A 23617-nucleotide genomic window follows, 5' to 3' on the forward strand; every position below is an offset into this window, starting at 1 on the left:
AAAATCTTAAAAAAAAAAAAAAAATTCTATTTCAAAACACCTGTTTTATAATTCTTCTAAAAGCATAGTCTATTCTTTTTTATTTAACCATTTTCCTTACACAATTTGAAAAATAAATTGACATTTCACAGTCATTTCCTATCACTTTGGTCATCAGAGTTTATCTCAAGAAAAGATTTCATTTGCCTTAACTTACTACATCTTCAAAACAGTCATTCTACCATAAACTTAATATTAAACACTGTATTTATCAAATACAAATCCAAAACTAAATCCCTAAGTTTGTATGCTTAACTTGTTGGAAAACCAAGTATGTATTTTAGGGTAGTTTTTAAAAATTATAATAATACAACAGTGTTAGTAACTATCTTTATTCTCAAATTGATAAAAGCATTTAACATATACTTTACAGTATAAACAAAGTAAGTGCTACGCATTTTGCTTATAAAGTGACTTAAGTATTTCAAGCATTAATATTCAATTTGTACAAAAAAGTACATTTCCAAATAAAGCTTTGGTTAGTAGAACTCATTATGTACTGTCAAATCCATTGTCCAAAGTTGTTCAAGGAAAAAAGCTTCATCCACTAACACAGGTATTTCTTGTACAAAGCTATTTACTATTTAGTAAGAGGGGAAAAGATTACAGTAATTGCTTTTAATTTCCAAGTCTGGATCAGCCTTTTTTCTTCTCATTTATATGTGGCCAGAATACCAAGACTTTGAAAAATCACCTTTTACTTTATTCTTAGGAAGGTAATCTATTTAAAAAATAGATTAGATCTGTAAGACTGTTAGTTTCCATAATTACCAAGATGCTTTCCAAATATTTCAAGCATTATTGTATTAGTCAATTGGGGTAAATCACTTCTAATTTCCCTTAGGAAAGGTGGTATCTACTAGCACTAGTGCTCAGAATCAAAGCTTATATAATACCTCAAAAAACTAAATGTAGCCCCAAACTTAATATTTTTATAGCAACGTGTGGATTACCTTTTATTCATATGAAAGTAATAAAAATGCTACCTAACTTAAATAATATAAAACAGCGTTTTAACCAAATTAACAATCACAAAACTTAAGACATTTTTCTATTAAAATTTTCCAGTCCACTGAGCAATATTTACTCAAAAATATGATTATGAACTTAAATATATCCTCTTTTAAGTTTACTTGTTTATGCTAACCTGTACACTGGTGCTCCTTTTATGTTTTTTGAAAGCCCTGCTTACGTAACTATTTAATTCCAAAATGGAAAAATGAGCCATCACTAAAATTCACTGGAGAATAATATTCTTTCATGGAAATAATTTATAAATATTTTAAAGTTCTACCTTTAATTACTTCAATTTGGCTTTTTTATATAGATAAGCTTTTCATTTCAATTACTGTATATTTCAAAACTAGCTTAAACAAAGATAAACAAAACCAAGGAGAACTGGTAAAGCATTCCTTACTTTACATAGGATGCCTCAAAGTGTCACATACATAGTAACATCACAGAAGAGAATTTATATGGTTTAGCAGATTATAGAGCAAACCTGAAAGTTTATACAAAGTTAAATACTGTCTCCCTTCCTGTTTTTTTTTTCTTTTAATTTGATCTTGGCTCTGTTTATTATCCTCTATAACCACTGTGACACTTCCAGTTGTCTACGAGATCCAATTACCTATACATACCTCTTTAAACAGCTCTGTAACATATTTCAGAAACATTCAACCAATCTTTTTCATTCAATATGACATATCCTACATTTTTCTCACAAAATGCTCTGTCCTGAGCTATAGTAAACACCTTATAACAGGTGTATGTATAACTGAAGACCCTAAAATGTCAAGTTTACATTTTTAAAAAATGCATAGAGAACATAACTTTGGAAAACCTATTAGTACTCACTTCTCAGATACTGTAAGACACAGGTTTTGTTTCTTTCAGACTATTAATCTTCAATAACTGGTTATTACTTTCAGATCTGAACCACATTTAAAAAACTTTTTCTGAGCTTTGACTGCTATTAGGCTGAAGAAAGAGATGAAGTTTTCTGACCAAAACTGGTCCATGGGTCTTCCAATAAACAATCCTTACATATCCAATGCAGGTATCAAATTTCCATGCCACAAAATAGAATTACATCAGAACTACAGGATATAAACTCTTATTATAATACAATATGCTTAATATTAAGGTGCTATTCATCATGTCCTACATCAGTCTACCAAGTGGGCATCATGTCTGGAAACCATACCCTACCAAGATGCTTGGACACCTCCCAATGGATCTGCTCCAAACTGTATTTTTGGTCAGGAATTAATACTTCTTCCATAATGGATAACTGAGACAGGCGGCCACCACACATCTTCACAAACTCAACAAAGGCACTACATGAGACTTCACATTCCCCTAGTCCAATAGCTGACAAATTTTTACAACGTTCTGCAATACGAATTAACTCTTCATCAAGTGGCCGTAATCCATTAGCACATACTACTAATTCAACTAGTCTAGGGCATGTCATTCCCACACGGCCAAGCACATCTTTGCTTACTGATCTCCCAAAGTAAAGATGGGTGGCAGGTATTTCATACCGAAAGAATGGATCAAATTCCTCTTCATATAAAAAAAAATACATCACTAAGTTCACTTTTGGTGAATGTCTGATGAAAGCATCCCAGCTGCTTTTCTGAATAGTATGGAAGTGTGTCTGTCCAGGATTCTCACTGACTACATCAATGCGCAAATGTTCTAATCGGACATGTTTTTCAGAAGATAAAGCAAGCAGCAATTCATCACTTAACAAGTGGTAATTCAGGGCCAGTTCACGTAAGCCATGACATTGATCAGCCACACAGAGGATACCTTGAAAGAAAAAAGACCTAATTATTTACAGATTTTTGTACAAGTTCATTATCTGTTCAAAAAAGTTAATCAAGTACATGTCTCACAATAAAGGCTTACATATTTTCCGATCACAAAACTACAATTTAGTTATATGGTTGGACGAGCAGAAAGTCAAATATTCAAAAACCTATTACTAATTCTGTCTATTAACAATGAGACAGTAAATCTGATACCTTAAAAAGAAGGTGAAGCTCACTTAACAACTTACATCATAAATTATTAATAAATACAGTTGACCCTTGAACACCGAGGTTAGGGACACTGACCCTTGTACAGTTAAAAATCTGTGCATAACTTTTGACTCCTCCAACACTTACTCACTAATAGTCTACTGTTGACCAGATGCCTTAGTGATAACAGTCAATTAATACATATTTTGTATGTTAAATATATTTTGTGCTACACTCGTACAACAAAGTTAGAAAAAAGAAAATACTAAGAAAATCTTAACAGGAAATATATTTATAGTATATGTCTGTATTTATTGGAAAAAAAAAAAAAACAAGAAACCACATGTGGACCCACAAAGTTCAAACCCATGTTGCTCAAGCGTTAGCTATATGTTAATATTCCATAACTTAGTAACGTTTACCCTAGTTATGCATGGACAATGCCATAGTCTTTAGAAAACTTATTATTAACACCCAACTTGTAAGTTAAGCCAAGAAAAGTTAAGTGATCATTGCTATAGAGGCCAAAGGACATTTTTTTAAACTGAAAACTTAATCCTAATTAAAAAGAAAAAAAAAAAAGGCAAAGCCAAATAAAAGAATCAATGTAACTTAAAAAAAAATTAGACAAATTTTAAAAAAATATTTCTAATAGGTGAGCAACAAAGAGTTTTAACTGCTAATAGTGCAAGATACCACTAGATAAATGAGTCCAAGGTAACTAATTCACATGAATGGAAATATTAAATATAACTAACATATGGAAATATTAAATATAACTAACATATTCTAACATATCCAGAAAGCAGTTCTATAAATGTTTCCCTAAACTCAGGGCACTGTGCTTCAGAACTGCCCCAAACCCCTATCAGCAGATCTTACCAAAGGTGAGTACCTGATCTCGGAAATGGCCTAGTATAAAAATTCTACCCCAAACAGAGAGCCTGTACTACTTGATAAATGATCCATTCAAACCATTTATTTCTTGTATTTAGAAACAAGGATAGAAACAAAACACACATCACATTATCTACTATTTATTGTGTAATTATGGTATGTCAGATACTTGATATGCTATCCCATGAATACTCAAAAAAATCTAGAAAAATAAGTATTATTTCTATTTTGAAGCTGATGCAGCTAAAGACAGCAAAGCTGGAATTCAAACACAGATTGAGTGACTCTTAAGTTCATGTGCTTAACTACTGCTTGAGAAGTGACAAAACAGAGAGGGAATTATAAGATAAAGTTTAACAGCACAGTGGAAGGAGAATATCGGCAATACAATCAGTGAAGAGATAAACTGAATCACCAGTATAAGAGTCACAAAAGAGGGGATAAAGGATATCTGTGCTGGAGCACCTTGGTGGCTAAGTCAGTTAAGTGTCTACTTCTTGGTTTCAGCTCGGGTCATGATCTCAGGGTTGTGAGATCGAGTCCTACATCAGACTCCATGCTCAGTGCAGAGTCTATTTGTCCCTCTCCTTCTGCTCCTCCCCCACTATACTCTCTCTAAAATAAGTAAAATCTTAAATTTTTAAAAAAGATTTCATTTATTTTAGAACACAGGCAGAGGGAGCAGGAGGCAGAGGGAGAAGCAGGCTCCCCACTGAGCAAGGAGCCTAGTTCGGGACTCCATCCTGGGACTCCAGCTAGGATCATGACCTGAGCCAAAGGCAGATGCTTAACCAACTGAGCTACCCAGGCTTCCATAACATAACATATAACATAACATAACACATAACATAAAATGTAACATAATGACACCTGTGCTTTCAGCCACCCAGGCTTCCATAACATAACATATAACATAACATAACACATAACATAAAATGTAACATAATGACACCTGTGCTTTCAGCCACAGCATTCAGCCATGGCAAAGTTTCCACTCTCCATAAGGTGTGTATATACTTTGAAATAAATCATTACCCAAGATAACCTGATATCTCTTCTTTACAATCTCATAAAGCCCAATATAAAAAGAAAACAAATACAAATAATATAAAAAAATACAAACAATATAAAAAGAAAACAAATGGGGAATGGTAACCAAAGATATAAATAAAAGAAACTGAGAGACCATCTGATAACTATTAAAGCAGCTGTGGCAGGCATAATTCTAAAAGTGATCCCCAAGATTCCACAATGTAACCACCTGGAACCTGTAAATGTGGTAAGATACCACCTCTATGATTATGTTATGTTATACTGTAGAGCTGGCTTTAAGTAAGATTGCCTAGGTGGTTTGACTCTAATCACATGAGCCCTTCAAAAGCTGAGTTTGCTCTAGCCAGTTGCAGAAAAGGAGTCAGACTCAAGAACTTCTCTGGCTAAGCAGACAAGCTAACTGAGCAAGGCCTATAGTTCTGAACTATAGAACTGTGATCCTACTAAATCAGTGTTGGTTTAATCTACTAAATTTGCAGTTGTTAGTTAACACAGCAATAGAAAACTCAAACAATTACTATATGACTCAGCAATTCCACTCATAGGTATATACCCAAAAGAAATTAAGCCTTATGTCCACACAAAATCTTACATAAGTTTTCACAGCAGCATTGTTTGTAACATTACCAAGGTGGAAATAACCCAAATACCCATCAAATGAACGATAAACGTGGTATATATCCATACAAAGGAGTATCACTTGGCAATAAAAAGAAATTAAACACTGATACATGCTATAACTTGTACAGAAATTCATTATTGGTGGTATTATATAAATTCACAGAACTCAATTAGAAGAAAAAACGGTAAAAAGCATAAAAAAGATTCAGACCCTCTGTCCTATGGAAGAAATTAGTAGAAGCAAGCTGCTAGGTGCCAAAATAGTTCATTTTTTAAACCATAGCAAAAATGTAGAAACAAGTATCCAACCTTTAAAGAATTATAAAAGACTAACATTGGCTTATCAACAACACAGAATACTGAGTAACTAAATGCTGATTAGTTCGGCTAATATTTAATTAGTGTCTACATGGCAAGCACTGGACTTATGGTCCAGTGCTTGCCATGTAGAACAAAACATCTTTATCCTGAGAGAAGGCAGCAGATAATGAAACAAGAATGTTCTGGGGGTGCCTGGGTGGCTCAGCGGCTTGAGCCTCTACCTTTAGCTCAGGTCATGATCTCAGGATCCTGGGATCAAGCCCCACCATCAGGCTCTCTGCTCAACAGGGAGCCTGCTTTCCCTGCTCTCTGCCTGCCTCTCTGCTTACTTATTATCTCTCTGTGTCATATGATCTCTCTCTCTGTGTCAAATAAATAAATAAAATCTTAAAAAAAAATCCTTTAAAAAAAAAAAGAATGTTCTGGGAGTGGTAACAAGGGAATCCAGGAAATTTCCTAGAACTAACACAATGAGACAAACAATTAGAAAGATCAAGTGAGGGAGAAGGAAAGTGAATAATATTTCCTGTGTGAACACCCAGACATGGAAGAAAACACAAGCCTTCTAAGAGCTCAACATACAGTGATGCAAGTAAGGTAACACTTTATGGATGAAACCCAATATACAGGCAAGGGCTAGATCATATGGGAACCTTTTCAGCTTCAATAAGGAGTTGAGATCTTACATAAAGCATAGTGACAAGTAGTGAAGAAAACTGGAGTAAAAAAATCAAGATTTGTATTTTAGAAAGATTATTCTATCTGTAACATGGAAATCCCATTAAAGAAGAGCAGGCTGCAAGTTAGGATATCACTGTAAGAGGGTACTGCAGCAGGGCACCTGGGTGGCTCAGTTGGTTAAGCATCAGACAGACTCTTGACTTCAGCTCAGGTCACGCTCTCAGGGTCATATGAGATCGAGCCCCACATTGGGTTCCTCAATGAGCACAGAGTCTGCTTATCCTTCTCCCTCTGCTCTTCCTCCCCACCCCACTCATGCTCACATTGTCACTTTCTTGCTCTAAAATAAGTAAATCTCAAAAGAAAAAAAAAAAAAAAGAGGGCACTGCATATAAAGACACAAAGATGGGGGCCTGTACTAGAGTACTAAGAGTAGAGATGAAGAAAGGTAGAATGTCTTAGTTCAGGTTGCTTAACAGAATACCATACACAGGGTGGCTTATGTAATAAGCATTTATTCCTCAGTTTTGGAGCCTGCAAGTCCAACATGAGGATGTTAATAGCATGGTTAGGTTCTGGCGAGCAACGTACTTCTTGCTGACTTGTGGACAACCACCTTCTTGCTGAGTCTTCACACGGTGAAAAACAGATCCTCTCTCCTCTCTTTTTTTTTAAAGATTGTATTTATTTATTTGACAGAGATCACAAGTAGGCAGAGAGGCAGTCAGGGGTAGGGGGAAGCAGGCTCCCCGCTGAGCAGAGAGCCCAATGTGGAGCTCGATCCCAGGACCCTGAGATCATGACCTGAGCCGACGGCAGTGGCTTAACCCATTGAGCCATCCAGGTGCCCCTCTCCTGTCTCTTCTTGCAAGGGCACTAATCCCATTTGTGAGAGCTCTACCCTCATGACCTAACTACTCTCCCAAACCAATGCCAAATACCACCACACTGCAGCTTAGGGCTTCAGCAACATGAATGAGGGGCTGGAGAAGGGATCAATACAAATCTTCAGTCCCTAGCCTAGAGATTCAAGGCATACTTTAATGATGGGAGTCACCAGACCGTGGTGACTGAAGGGATATAGAAAGGGCAGCAAAGGGGCGCCTGGGTGGCTCAGTAGGTTAAAGCCTCTGCTTTCAGCTCAGATCATGATCCCAGGGTGCTGGGATCGAGCCCCGCATCGGGCTCTCCGCTCAGCGGGGAGCCTGCTTCCCATCCCCCTCTCTCTGCCTGCCTCTCTGCCTACTTGTGATCTCTGTCTGTCAAATAAATAAGTAAAATCTTAAAAAAAAAATTAAAAAAAAGAAAGGGCAGGAAAGAATCAAGGATGTCGGCCAGGTCTCTGACAACTAGGATGGATGGTACCATTTACCGAGACAGCACACAGGACAAAGCAAGAGATTTGGATAGAGATTAGTTCATTATTAGTCTGAAGTACCAGTGAGACACTCCAGAGCAACTGGGCCACCGGCAGCTCCACACATTGCTCTGGAGTTCCAGAGTAACTGTAACTGGGAAGTGTTAACATACAGAATGAAACTGAAGCCACAGATGACCATGCACAGCCTAGAGTGCAGAGTAAAACAAAAAAAGACCCAGCACAGAACACAGTGAAACACCAAAATTTAAGGAATGAAAAGAAAAATCAGCAAAAGGAATGGTAGGAAAAATCAGAGGAGGAAAATCAAGAATACAGTATCAGTCAAGTCACTAGTATCAAATGGTGCCTAGATCAAGCAAGAAGACAATTATAATTACTATATGAAATGGGAAAAAAGTCTGATAAAATATTCAGTGAAAAAAGAATAGAAAATAGCCGTTAATTTCAACTTAGAAAAAGAACAGTCCCAATATGCAAAATATGGATAGAAAGAAAATATGCAAATATATTAAATTTTAAAGTGAAGTTCTCTACGGTTATACTCTTAAATTAAAAAGCATTACAAGTACTCTCTTTCATTTCCCTTTTCGAACAACTTGCCCAAAGCCATTAGGTAAGACCACACAAGTTTATACATGCTATCAGAATTGATGTGTAGATATTTAATAAAAGTAAGTGAACAGGAGATGGGCTAGGATAAAGAGTATAATGAACTCACAGTCTCACAGAGAAACTAGAGACCTAACGGCTCTCTTAGTATAGTCTAGTATGGGAAGTACTGTAAGTTATGTTTAGAATACTATGGAAACAACACATGGGTGAATTAAACCAGAGAGGAGGAAATAAGAACAAAACCAGAATTCTGAAGGCAGGCCTGGAGTTAGCTAGAGGAAGAAGTGGGAGAAAAACTGAATTCCACAAAGTACAGTGTATTAATGCACACACAGGGACTAAGAACCATAGTTATGTAGGACTCAAGTAAAAGCAGAAGGTAAATGAATAGCAAACAAGATTAAAGAGACAGGAGGAGGTAAGGATACAAAGGACCTTGTATGTTATGAAGCTATGAAATGTGGACCATGCTCTCACAGCAAACCTATAAAATAGACAGAAAATGTGACCAAGGTCACATTAGAATTAAGTGCCAAAGGTCCATTCTTCTTAAATTCTCTTTTATTAGATTATTACTTTCAGTAGTAATCTAGAAGGGGCAGAATCAACTAGGGAAATACTGCAATACACCTAGCCATTCCAATCACCAAGACCCTCCATGTAGGACACATGGACAACAAGTAAGTAATCTCCATCCAAAAGGAAATCATTTTCTTGGGGGAAAGCCAGGCTTTAGCCATGGTAAGAAGGTGGGAAGTATCCTGCAACGACATCAAGGATTTAACAGTCTTAAAAACAGGTTTCCTAAATAACACAGCCCAAAGACTGGGAGGGATGTCAAAAGTGGGAGGATGTGTCAGAATGGAAGCCTCAGGGAGTAGTAATACCAAGTGCAAGTTTAGTGCTCGCTTCGGCAGCACATTTACCAAGTGCAAGTTTATACTTAATTTACAGTACGAACCATTTGGAATTTAAAAGACCTCAAACTAAATAATGTAGTAATGCTTAGAAAATTCTATAAAAGTTGGAAAGAGCTTTCATAATGCTACTCCCCATTTAATGGGCTCTCAGCTCCAAAACTCCACTTAAGAATAGGGTTATTTTGCAAAATCTAAGGTGGCGACTTTAGCATAGTTCTCCTCCTTCTACACAGTGAGAAGAAAAGCAATTTTGAAATTGCTCTGATTCAAAACCTACACCCTGCTGGCTCAACTACAATTAGAGTAAATTCTATCTTACCTGAATAGGCAACCTCAGGCAAATCTTTTTTTTTTTTTAGTATGTCCATTTTCTTGAACATGTTGGACACAAGTTGCCAAATAAGAGTAGAAAATAAGTGAAAGTTAAGTGTCTAGGTTAGGAATGCCACAAACTTTATGTTATTGCATTATGACATTAATATTAAATATTTATCCAAAAAAGATGAAATAATATTGACCAATCTATGAGGTTAATGATCACAGTTTTTAATTTGATAAGTGCATCAATACATTTTACTAACATGTTATCTGGCAAAAAACAACACACCTGCTGGAGAGACGTGAGGACAGCTGCTCATTTTCAGAAGCTTGAGTGTATCGCTGTTGTTGGCCACTAGTACTTTGAGGGATGGATCATCTACTGGGGTATCATCTATTTTAAGCGAGGACAAGGATTTGGAGTTTACAAACACTACCGTCAGTGCAGAAATAAAGTGAGACTGAAAAGCAAAAAAAATTAAAACAGTTGCAATCTTCATAGAAGAGAATAGAGGGGTGTTCATATAATTCACATAAGGACCCATCTAAACCCCAATGATATATTCCATAACTATTATAGGGGTAGCATCCCTCCACTTTGTTGTTGGAGATATGGCAAAAAAGAGAGGTGACTATTTGTTATCTTTGAGGAAAAGATTTTTAGTTGTAGAAGAAAGATTTTAAGCCCCAGGCTGCATGTCTCTAAATCACAACTGTCACTGGTGAATAAAAAGACAAATTACGGAATCCAGGATGAGAATACCTCTCAGATACTTCGTATCATCTTATCTGGAAACCCTATTCCATTGTTTTATAACACTGAACTGCATTTTTTTGGTCTGATAATGACCATTAAAACATTCATAATTATTAGCATAATCATTAAAATTATAATAAAGATCAACTCAGAAGCTATGAAAAACTCACCTGGAATATAAAAGCTCATAGAAAATTTGATTCTAAAATAAGGAAAAATCATACCTAAACAAAATTCCAAGTTTAAAACTCCTTTAAATATGTTCAATTATCTACAATATTTTCAAGCTATTTTATTCCAATATATTTCCCCACAAATGTACCAATTATTACTACTGCATTTATTATATACATATAATTATGTTGGAATCTGACCTAAAGGAACCACTGCAGAATAGCAGGAATTAAAGCATGGTCAGCGTATGTAACTTGGAATCAGCTAAACCAATGGACGAGGAATTCAGGAGTAGGAAAGAGAGGTAGACAATCATCTTCTACATAACCAATCTCACCCTCCACTTAGCTTTATTTATAAATTCACTACAGCAGTTAAAAGGAATGAGGGCAGGCTAACACAATGAAACACCATTTTCATGATCACATTCCCTAACTTTCTTTTCACCTACAATTAAATAACTAGTTAACTAATTAAATTTTGACCTATCTTCTCTTAATACTTTGACATCAACCTCAATTCTACCTTGTACAGTCACATGTCATTAGCATACTCACAACTGTATTACTGCCCTTTCCCCATTTCCCTCAGATATATCTCTCGTCAAATACAACTTCTTTTATGTTCTTTTCTGTTCTTCCAGGATTTCCAAGATATAGAAACACCCTATTTCAATCTTTGACAAGAGCCAAAATGGGGATCAAGGTGGAGGCAGGGAGAACTTCTACCAGATGCATCACAGTACCCAAAGAAAAACTACTAATGTACACATTTGTTTTTTAATTAGGTATATAGAAAATAAATTCAGAACATATAATTTCCTATATAGAAGTCAGTACTCTGACTTAATCAGAATCTCCTGTACTGCTCAAAGGAGGGGGGAAATTCAGGATAGGGAAAGTAATCTAAAATCTCAAAGCTTCTCAGGTGATTTTCATGCACATTAAGTTTGAGAACCACAGTGCTCTGACTCACATACTTACATTCTTAAAATGCTGAACAGAATATCTTACCCATCCCCTTATCTTAAATGAGGAAAACATTTTCTCTCAAATGTATGTAAAGAACCATTTAAAAAAATCAAGTAGGGATGCATAGGGGCTCGGGTCATAATATTAGGGTCATGAGATCAAGCCCCATATTGGGCTCCACATGAGGTGTGGAACCTTCTTAGGATTCTCTCTCTCCCTCTCACTCTGCCCCTGACCCCAGCTGCTCCTGCTTACTCTCTCAAAAAACAACATCAAATAAGACTTTTAATCAATTGGTGATACATTTCTTACTGATATTCCATTCTATTACCACCTGGGTTATAACACACACTCAATTGAATACAATTTCTTCCTAAATCATCCTTGTAAGTTAAACTGTTAGGTGTGTTAAATGGATATCTAGACTTTAGTTTGCAGTGTACTCTGATAAAAAAAACTTTCAAATTATTGTTAGATGCTAATCTACCCAACATTAACTAACATACTTAGGGGACCTTTATCAATTGCCTTTCTAAAAACACACACTTGGGGCACCTAAGTGGCTCAGTCAGTTGGGCATCTGATTCTTGATTTCAGCTCTCGAGGTCATGGGATCGGGCTTTACATTGGGTTCCATGGTGGGGGAGGAGTCTGCTTGGGATTCTCTCCCTCTCCACCTCTCTTTGCCCCTCCTTCCCACTAGAATGTGCTTTCTCTCTAAACTAAATAAATAGGGGCGCCTACATAGCTCAGTCAGTTAAGCATCTGCCTTTGGCTCAGGTCATGATCCCAGAGTCCTGGGATTGAGCCCCACCATCAGGCTCCCGGCTCAGCAGGGAGCCTGCTTCTCCCCCTCCCTGCCTTCTGCTCCCCCTGATTATGCTCTCCTTCTGTCAAATAAAATCTTTAAAAAATATAAATAAAAATAAACTAAATAAATCTTTAAAAATGTATTTTTTCTATTTTAAGAGACTAGTTATTAGAGACACCATCTAACTACATGTAGGATTATGTTGGAATATATATATAAATATAAATAGTTCACTCTTCACAAAAAACAAAAAAACTTCTCTTTAAATAAAATCTATGCATTAATCCAAGCTGTACTAATTTTTGCTCAAGAATAAATCTTTACCCATTACCAGAAGATTTTTATAATTAATCTATACTTGTTCTCACTACTGGCATTGTCTACTTTTCTTTGATTAAAATTTCACCAATCTGCTCTGAAAGTCCAAAAAGGAGCTGCTATATGCCTTTTTTCTAATATGCTTCTCAGTTTTACTTAGTCTCTTTTAGGATGTCTTGTTGAACCCTCTGCAAATTTCTTTTTAAAGATTTTATTTATTTATTTGACAGAGATCACAAGTAGGCAGAGAGGCTGGCAGGGGTGGGGGGGAAGCAGGCTCCCTGCTGAGCAGAGAACCGTATGGGGGGCCTCGAGCCCAGGACCCTGGGATCATGACCTGAGCCAAAGGCAGAGAGGCTCAACCGACTGAGCCACCCACACACCCCAACCTCTGCAAATTTATTCACTCTTAACTTTTCCCACCAAGAAGCACAAGGTGATCAGAAAAAGGAAAAGCTTTTTAAAAAATCCTATTGCCTAACAATCTAAACAGTAACCAGTTTTCCAATGAGTGTACTATTTTTCTTACACTCCCACTGTCACTACAAGAAATGGGCAGGGCTTCATTCGATTTCGCAGTAACTACCAGTAACAAAACCAGCAAATACCTTTGGTAAATCCATAAAGCTTGGTCGAGCCGTTGAAATAAGTCCAAGTGTTTTTAAAGAGCAGTTTACCAGTTGTGATAATATATCACAAGCTGCTTCAGCAGATTCTTTGCTGCTGTCCACCTTAAAAAAGAACAGATAATTTAGCCATGCCTATATTTACATTTCTATGCATAATCTTAATTTTACAAAAGCAAGTTATTAATTACATTACAAAGAATTAATATTTATTCTTTCAATCATATACCCTCATGTACAATGTCAGCTTTTTCTGAGTCTCCTTGAAAAATTTTAAGTGCAACTGTCAAGACTTAAATTTTGTTATGATATAATAAAGGACTTGATTTTTAAGCTGATTTACTCCTAACTGACTATATAATATATAATCTAATGGAACACATGAATTTATAGCTTTTGAAAAATAATTACATATTTGGTAATAGATCTAATTCTACATGCAAATACAGTGTCTATGGTACACAGGTTTCAAGGCACCAGAAAGTGAATATTTACTCAAAAGGTTCAAATTAATCAAAACCTGGGATTCATCACTAATGATATTAACAGAAAGATGAATGTGAAGTAAAATGAGGACATCTGACCAGTCAAGCATGAAAATCTGAACCAAATGAGAAGCAGCTGCTCCCACACAGAAACATTTCCTAGTGAAGAGTAATATGGACAAAAACTCCTGTGGGATATGAGAAGGAGCTCTAGTTGTTCCATGAGCTAAAAAACATCTTAAAAGAGAACAGTTAAAAGTAATATGACTTTCATTTCTAGAATGATGTACCTTACCTTAACCCAAAAATGTTCTGAAGAGCTGGCTGTAAAACTGCAAACTGTTTCAGAGCTGTTTATAGTACTTTTCTTTGACTAAGTATTTCTACAGAAGTGGTTCCTAATGTGTGCTCCCTAGACCGGCAGCATCATCATCACCTGGGAACCAGTTAGAAATGCAAATTCTCAGGCCTGTCCCAGATCATCTCGGTCAGAAACTCAGGGGGTGGCACCCAGCAATCTTTGTCTCAACCAGCACTCCCGGTGTTTATGATACACATAAAGTTTGAGAACCACTGTTTTATACTCATAATTACTAACGCCTGTCTGGCCTAGTTAGTGATAAACTCCACACACATGTAATCAGGAGAGCTCAGGAGACTCTTACGGTACGGCTCTTTTGGTAAATAAGAAATTATTTTCTCAGGAAAATAAATAATCCCTAATAAAAATGTTTAAACTTACAAGAAAGATGTTTTGTAAGGGTTATGCAAGTTGGATACAGCTGAACTGTGTCATATGGCTGTAAAGGAGTAACACTGACCCAGCCAACCCCTGGATGGAAGTGGTTTTTAGATCTATGAGATTATGTTATTATGTTCATCTTTTCTCAAATTTATGACAGAATACTCTCAGACAACTCAAAGATGACTGAAACCGAAGGAAGGCTCTTGAGCTTTCTTCATGGGGAGATGGGGGGAGGGACAACACTTGAGGAGTTCTGGGATTTGTCTGATTCTCTCACCATTCCCTCACCCTTACCCTCAGTTAGGACTGCCAGGTAACATACAGGACATCCATTTAACTAAGTATTATGCCTCAAATAATGAATGGAATATATTTACACTAAATATTATATGTTGATTATCTAGAATCAAAACTCAATTAATAGGCATCTTCTATTTTTCATTGATAAAGCTAGCAATCATATCCCCAGCAGACTAAGAGCCTTTGCGCATTTTTCTGGGAAGACAGCCAAACGCACCCAACCATTCGCACCCAACCATTCCTATCACCACGGCTCTCCTCCTCTTCAGATACATATGGAAGAATAAGCAGGTAATCTTTATCTAAGAAGGAATGACAATTTTGAGAGCAGTCAAGACTAGTTTTGGCAAAGAACTCTGGGTTGAGAACCACTGCTTTATCTAGGTTAAATCTGACCTATTTAACAACCGCTACCTATGGGTAATCAGGTATGCCATGTGTTCCTTTTCAACAACTGTCAGGTATGTTAAAGGTTTAGTAAATATGTCTACGTTCCATTATTTATCCTCAGAACAAAACATTATAAGCCTCTGTACTCCTATAAACCACTGTGATTCCTTAAACTATTCTAGACATCTCAAAAAGCCACCCAAGTTCATTTCTCTCGTCACTGCATGAATTCCCTTCTGGCAACGAAAAAGAAATTAACAGTTCCCTTTGGCATTCTTCCAAACACCTTTGCCTATTTCTCTCTAAAACATACTCTTCTGAACCTTTTACATAGTATTTCTGTATCTCCTTTTTATTTGAAGATCCCATATCATAAAGCCATCAATAACCAGAATTCAGTCCCTATTAAATAGTAATAGCAATTAAGTTTTGGTCAATCATAATCTCCACATTTTTTTATTTTATTGTACATTTCTTTTTCCTCAAATTAACAATAATGCAATGTGACTGTCAGCTTTGGTAAATGATTTATACTTATTTAAAAGTTACTTCTGTTCTTTTAAAAAAAATCAACAGTAATTATGACTCAGTGGAGTAATTTAGCTCAAAAATAATTATTTCTCACAGCTTCCAACGTATGCTATAATTCTCAATCTTTTAAGAACTTTCTCTAAAAAGGCAATATTCTAAAGACAGGGGAAGACATATTGGTTTAGGACAAAAAGCCAAAACAAAATATGCTTTTTTTCTTTTTTTAAAAGAAAGATTTAAAGTATTACCTTGAAGCTGACATACTGCAGATGGTTTGAATGTCTTTTAATAATCTGTTTGATCAGCTCTGGATGTGTAGCTTTCAAGTAAGATGTAGCTGGCTGATTCAGTTCAAATTCAAAACATCTCCACAAGTCAGGCATGTGAAATACCTGGTTCCAGTTGCGGCAAACTTGTGAAGCATGAGCCCGGTCAAGAAGAGGCAAATACTTAAACACCTGGAGAATAATGTCCTGAAGGAGATTACCCCAATCACAAGTCTGAGAATGCTCATTTGTAGTCCTCAGTTTCTTAGATTTCTCTGCAGTACCTTCTTCTGATGAATTATGGTCACTATCTCTTCCTCCTCGTTTCATCCTATTCAGAAAAATGCATCATTTTTTTCCACATTTAACTTTTGAATAAAAATAAATCCAATACTCACTATCACTGAGATGCATATATATGTTCATAAATAGAAACACAAACATGCAGAAAGAACTGGATCAGTGATTCAAGGAGAATATCAAACAAAATGAAAAATGCCAGTGGAGACCAACTGTTATTTAAATATTCTATACAGGTGTTTTTAAACATCTATTTATACTATACTACTTGGGGGGGGGGGGGAAGTATCGTGATTTTGAAACTAAACCAAGAATTGTATTTCACAAACTACAGTCAACTAAAAGGAATATAAAAAAGAATCTACAGTGACACTTCCCAAAGGTTTCTTAAAAGTCATCTAAGGATACCTGCTATATTTGAGTTCTTAAATTTAAGGAGACAGTCCCAAGAACCTGTAGAAAGGATTTGAATTAAGTAACCACCAGATCTTTCCACAATGAGTAGTCTGTGATATGCATTACTACCAGACCCAATCTTTGCTTAAAATAAGCAAATCCTCCCCCCTACTATGCATTGTTTGGTCCAAAATGTGGTTTCTTCTTCCAACATATCAGTTACTACTGCAATATTTACCCTAAGTTGTATTTCTGAACCAGGTTATGTATTTATTCTGTGTATATGTACTACCTTCATTTCATTTGTTTCTTTGAAATAGTCATTGTTGCAAAACAGTAGCGTGATTAAGAGAATGGGCTCTGGAATCAAGCTCCCTGGCTTTGAACTGTAGCTCTACCTCACTGGTTCTAGGGCCTCAAACAAACTACTTGATTGACCTTCCTGTGCACTTCAGTTTATAAAATGGGGATAAAAACACACAGGGTTCTTGTGAGGAATTAAACTGCATTAGGGCTTGAAAAGAGATAGAGAATGCTGAACTCAGGTACACGAAAGCAATCCAGCATTAAAGACATTAGTGTGTGACACACAAATGAAGTATGTGTGAGTAAGTGCAAGAACACATGCTTATGTAAGAGAAACACATACTGGAAGTAGATTTACCATATTAATTAACTATAATAAGCGGAATTATACTGTATTGTATTACATTAATAATATAGTAGGATTATAGGATTATAATAGTGGTGGCATTACAGGTATAATCAGATAAAGAGGTCTTTTTTTTTTTTTTAAGAGATCTTGTTTTGATTTGTTATTCAGAAAAATAAGTACTAAACTAAAAAATAAGTACTCCAAATTAAAAAATAAGTACTGCATGATCCAAACTAAAGGAGTAAGTGCAGACCAATCATTAGTACCCCTATTAGTTTAGGCCTGCAACATTTTTATCTCTAGAGAATAGTTCTGGCAGGGTAGTGGTTTGGAGTCACAGCTTTTGCAAAGAATGGCTTGTGGCTCCAAACTCCCTTCTTCTGGTATAGGAGTGTACAAGAATTTCTGATTTCTGTGTGGGATGAAGGATGTACATATGCATGACTCTTAACCAAATATGTCTCTGTAGACGCTCTCTATCCAGCAGCCAGCAAAACTTGTGAAAGGACTGGGGGCTGAAAGGAAACAGAATGGCAAAGGCCCCTTCATGCCATTAAAAATCTGCCCAGGTCTTAGCTCATGTGCAATAAATGAACTACATTCCTCACTGATCCTACTTCCAAATATGTGAATTAAAGTAAACAACCAAAAGGGGAGGGGAAAGGAGAAAACAGAATGACACAGGTGATGGCAAGAGGGTAGTTTTATGAAAGATTAAAACTTGCGTGTTAATGTAAGAATATATTTTTTAATGTGTTTAGAGAAAAGGCTGATTATACCTTTTAGAGAAAAGAAATTTACTATACCTTTTAGAGAAAGGGTATAATTTACAATATAGTCTTTAATATTAAAAAAAAAAACCTCTTCTAGGAATAATGTCCCACTAGAGGCTGAGGTCACACTGTCATTATGACCCATTTTTCAGCTCTACCTTATCCTGGAGGCTTACTTTAATTTTAGCATAGAAAATTTGGGTCAAAGAACAAAGAGTCTGCTACCCAGCAAACTCATAATTTGGCTTATAATTTCTCTTCTGACTGCCTAAAACTACTCATAATTTTGAGATGCAGAGTTTAAAAAAGAATGAAGCTGTCTTTATAACTACTACTCCTTATTATACAATGCTGATTGTCTGTTTCTGGAGAAAATCTTCTAAAACCATAATTATTCAACTTACAGATGGAATGATTCATTTTACTTTAGAATATAGGGATATATAAACAAAAATAAAATGACAGCCTTATTTACACAATTATCTTTGCTAACACTTTGCTGATACTAACAATAGTTCCTTTCTTTTGTCACTACAGCCATTTTAAGTATGTTTCAATATCTTTCCAAGTTGAGTGGAGAAAAAAAGGTAACATATAAAAAAGACATATGCAACACTGAGGAATAGTAATCTCTTGAACTAGATAATAAGACTGTATGATTGCCAAAGTATATTTTAAGCACTTACTAGTTTATGAATACCTGAACAAAAGTCTGTAATATGTCAGAACTATAGTACATATAGCAACAGAAAAAAATGCAAGGCCAAATGCTGATAAAAATGGTTCTCTGTATTATTTTCATTCATGCATGAAAATAAAAGAACACTGTAGGCACCTAATAAAATTTTTAAATGTCAATCTTTTCCAAGATGATCTCGTTTATTCATGCAAAAAAAGTTTATATTGCTTCTAAAAGTATTTAATTAAACCTATGTACACATGAAGCTCTAATGTATAAAGAAAGCTAAACAATTCAGAGTATCCACCAGTCTGCAAAAAATTTACATCAATAGAGTATTAATCTCCTTCTTTTAGCCAAAGTGAAAACACCTCTTACATTTGAACAGGAAGAGTGCAGAGGAAGAAGCTGGACAATAAATGTCAATGACACTTTGCAGAGCACCAAAATCAGGTTTCTTCAGGGCTCCAGCAGTTCCATTTCCAACTGCAACTTCTCCAGGCCCCAAATAATTCATGCACCTTAGGCCCCAAGAACATTTGTTGGGACTGATATTATCATGATGCACCAAAGGAAAAACAAAACAAAACAAAAACAAAAATGAGGAAAAACTACAGACCAGTTGAGCAGAGCACAGGGAGTTACTGAACTAATTATTAATATTTCCATACACTCTGAAAGAAGCAGTAAACTGGTTCATCAGGAGAGCTGAGGAAAACACTCAGCTGTGTCCACCATGTGTATTAAGCACTTTTAATAAACTGTGCATGTAGTAATTTAAAAAACCCATTTGTACTACGCTCTAAAAAGCTTGTTTTGGCATCACTTTCCCTTTCCGTTTCTGTTCTGCTTTGACGATTATCAAAATTAATTTGCATGAATATCAAAATTAATTTGCATGAATATCAAAATTAGTTTGCATGAATATCAAAATTAGTTTGCATTCTTCGGCAGGAATGCAAGAAATAAAAAAGTGGGAAGAGATTAATTCTAGGAACTAAATGGTAGGAAGAGTGAGGTGGTGACAATGTGTGTACAGTCATTTGCAGGAAACTCGGAGTGGACGGCATTTTTATAAATATTTCAAAAGAAGGCGGAAAAAAATAAGAAACTAATTAAAAGATCTGGGGCACTGGATTGGGTATCATCAACAACAAAATAATGGTAATCTAACCTCTTAGCTCGGACATGCAGGTCAATCATTTAATAGGCTGCTTCCGGTTCTCGGTCCGCAACTCCACCTGAAACGCTGCCCACGCCTAAGGCTGGCGCGAAGCTGCTCATCACAAGTTGGCCAAGTTTTCCACTTGGCTACGGGGCCGCAGCGTCCCCTCCTCCTGCGCCACCTCCAAGGATTGGCTCTCCCTGACATTTCTCACGCGCTCCACCCAGGGCAGTCTGTTTTGACGTCTTAACGCCCCTCGCTTTCCACACTACACGCACCGGCACAGCCCACGCCGGGAAGAGCCCGGCACAGCGCAAGCTCCACGGTGCCCGTCACCAATCCCCGCCAAGGGTAACAGAAGCGGGCGACAGCGGCCCCGAGCCCGCACACGCACCGCGCCTTGTTGACATGTTTTGAAGCAGGCGTCGCGGGGAAACGCCCCCAAGCAGGCTCCGAGGTCTGGGCGCCGCGCCCCACACGACGCTCCCGAGGGGCGGCGAGTACGCGCCCGGGACCCGCCGCCCCCTACCCGCCCTGCCGCCCACGAAGGTCGGCGGACGCACCCCAGCCCCGCCCTCACAGGGGGGCTCGGGCCCTGCCCCTCCCGCCGTTACCTGCTGCCGGGGGCGGCTTCCCCCACACACCACCCCGGGCTCCGGGGACGGCGGCGGCTGGTCCCGCGGCTCTCACATGAGGCCCCCCGGGAGCCCGGCTTTGCGCTCCCGCCGCCGCGGCCCGCCGCGCTCCGCCCGCATCCGAGACTCTGGTCCCGCGGCGAGCGCCAACCCGGCTCCACCTTTGCGGCTCTGGCTGCCCCAGGAGAAGCCTCCTTTCGCAGTCCCGCGCTGCCCGCGTCCTCCTTCCGGGATGCCTTGTCGCCGCGAAAGACTCCTTCAGCGAGCCGCGGCCACCGCGTAGCTCCCAACCGCCTCGGCCCAGACAGCGACTCCAAAATGGCGTCCGGGGCTCGCGGCCGCGCGCTTTCCCCGGCGCGTCTCCGCCCGAGGGAGCGGGCGCGTGTCCGCTGGGGCGCGCCCGCGGAGGGCGGGGGAAGGCGGCCATGGGCTGCGCCCGCCGGGAGCGCGCACCCTCGGTGCAGCTGGGGGCCTCCGCCTCCGGGTGCCAGGAGTCTGTTGTCTTCCTCCCACTGACGCTACTGCTACTTTTAGGGGATTCTTCGTTTTGAAGCCAGTGTGGGAGGGCTGGAGCGGGCTAGATGGCTGAAAAGCTATCTGCGGTTGAAACTGGAAAGTTTAGGGAGGTGGAGCAGGAAGGGAGAAAGGAGTGTCTCCGCAGCTGGGGACAACTCCACAGCTGCATCTCCGCAAAAAGATAACCTGTAACGGAGTACAGCGGACTCACCTGCGTGCTGCGGCGCCGGGCTTGGGAAGGCCACGCCTGCGCCGCGGAGCCCGAAGGGTTAAATACAGTCTCTGAAAACTGACACACGGCATAAGTCCAGAAGGGGTTGTTGTTCGTTTGACATATGATGTATCATTTGCTTGAGGGGTACAGCTCTGTGAACGGTCAGTCTTAGCCAGTTCACAGCACATACCCTCCCCAGTGTCCATCACCCATAAAGCTGCGGCGGATCAGGGAAGAATGGTTGGCAGTGTTAACGTTGGGATTACGAATGATTTTTCTACTTAAAATATTTGTATTTTCCAATTTCTCTAAAAAACGCTTTGGGTCGTCAGAGTTACTACTTGTTTAAAAAAAAAAAAACACCTTTAGGGGTGCCTGGGTGGCTCAGTGGGTTGGGCCTCTGCCTTCGGCTGGTGTCATGATCCCAGGGTCCTGGGATGAGCCCCGCATCGGGCTCTCTGCTCCTCGGGGAGTCGGCTTCCTCCTCTCTCCCTCTGCCTGCCTCTCTGAATACTTGTGATCTCTGTCTGTCAAATAAATAAATAAAATCTTAAAAAAAAAAAACACACACACACCTTTATAAAGTCGGATGGGACTACTGAAATTTGTAAACAGCTTTCTGAAACACAATGAGAAAGTATAAAGGAGAAGATGGTTATTTAAAAGATAACCTACAGGTGAAGCCTTGAGTCAGTCATGGAGTCTTTGTGTCTAAGTGCTACCTGCTTAACTTGTTTTAAAAGTGTGGGGTTTTAGATGCTGTGTTTTCTTAAAGTTAGAAATATCCTTGACAAAATCATGACTTGAAATCATACACCGTCCCTCTCGCCTCCCCCCCAAATAAAAAGAAAGTGATTTTTCACCCCAAGAGGTCTTCTCCGTGATCTGACCTATGTGTTAGAGCCTGGAAGCAGTGGTCCCTAGCCAGGACTCTACTCTTCTGTGGGTCCCCAGAATTCACTCTTGGAAGTCAGGTGTAAAATTACATTAAGATTGTGGGAAAATGCCAGCGGTTCTTCTTTGAGGGCCTGGCTATCTGATCTTCAGGTCAAACGGATCAAAGTCTCTAGCAACATAATAATGTGGATGTACCTGAACGGCAGCATTTTTTTAGGTTGCTCAGTGACTGAATGATGAAGGACGACAGGAAGTATAAGACACGCAATGATAATTATTAGTGGAAGAAAAACAGGTAAATCAAATCAGGCCCATGTATTTAAAACGAGTTTAACAGTATAAATAATTGACAAAGCACATTAAACCAGTTCACCAAACATAACTAGGATATATTGTGTTACGTTCAAACTCTCATACTCCAATCGTAGTCTGTTTTAAAATCCTCATCACGATCTGTTCTCCCACTAAAGAAGATAAGGATCTAGACACATTTCACCTGTTGAATGTTCCCTCTCCTTCCCTGTTACCCGTTTTTTTTTTTCATGATTTTATTTCACCTTTTTGTAACTTGTGTTTTAGAACTTGTGTGTGTGTGTGTGTGTGTTTAATTATTTTTTAAAATTTATTTATTTGACTGACAGAGATCACAAATAGGCAGAGAGACAGGCAGAAAGAGAGGAGGCAGGCTCCCTGCTGAGCAGAGAGCCCGGTTCGGGGTTCGATCCCAGGACTCTGGGATCATGACCTGAGCCAAAGGCAAAGGCTTTAACCCACTAAGCCACCCAGGCGCCCCAACTTGTGTTTATTTTTAAACGAGTCAACACTTACTTACATTTGTCAGTTGTATTAGTCAAGATCAGTGCCATTGAAGGGGAAGGAAGAGGGTGGCTGTGGAGTAGTTTGGTCCAGCACAGAATCTTTTACTGCCAACCCTGTTTAGAATTGCCAATACATGTGATAATAAAAAGCAAACCAACATTTATCAGCATTACTACTGTTTTTAAATTCTCTACAGTGTACCCCATCTGCCAGGGACGGGTTCTTCTCACCTCCACACCCACCTTGACCTTTGACCCTTGACCCTCACTGGTTAAGATAGATTAGGTTATGTTGAGTCCTTTCTAACACACCATTGTAATTA

The 23617-nt window shown here is 38.3% G+C and overlaps 1 protein-coding gene across 3 annotated transcripts; it reads right to left on the reverse strand.

The window, feature by feature from the left end:
• Positions 1–355: 355 nt before the first annotated feature.
• On the reverse strand, positions 356–21934 carry FBXL3 (F-box and leucine rich repeat protein 3). Of its 3 annotated transcripts, XM_082701399.1 has the most exons (6): positions 20829–21934; positions 19428–19597; positions 16229–16577; positions 13512–13634; positions 10162–10333; positions 356–2856 (listed from the first exon to the last, which is right to left on the reverse strand). In XM_082701399.1, coding segments are annotated over exons 2-6 (1290 nt in total). In that variant the 5' UTR covers positions 19430–19597; positions 20829–21934; the 3' UTR covers positions 356–2212. The 3 variants fall into 3 exon arrangements, with proteins under 3 accessions (XP_082557525.1, XP_082557526.1, XP_082557524.1); XM_082701400.1 differs by lacking the exon at positions 19428–19597; XM_082701398.1 differs by lacking the exon at positions 19428–19597 and having other exon boundaries at positions 20224–21172.
• Positions 21935–23617: the final 1683 nt, after the last annotated feature.

The sequence above is a fragment of the Mustela nivalis genome (genome assembly GCF_964662115.1).
Source record: "Mustela nivalis genome assembly, chromosome: 15".
Lineage (NCBI taxonomy): Eukaryota > Metazoa > Chordata > Mammalia > Carnivora > Mustelidae > Mustela > Mustela nivalis.

Bases quoted from the DNA above. Each gene is read 5' to 3' on its own strand.
- FBXL3 (XM_082701398.1), bottom strand. From the start codon at position 20,252: ATGATTGACCTGCATGTCCGAGCTAAGAG. The intron at 16,578-20,223 runs GTTAGATTACCA...TTTTCTGAATAG, and splicing joins CTGCATGTCCGAGCTAAGAG to GATGAAACGAGGAGGAAGAG. The intron at 13,635-16,228 runs GTAATACTTTAA...TTCTTTTTTAAG, and splicing joins TGCAGTATGTCAGCTTCAAG to GTGGACAGCAGCAAAGAATC.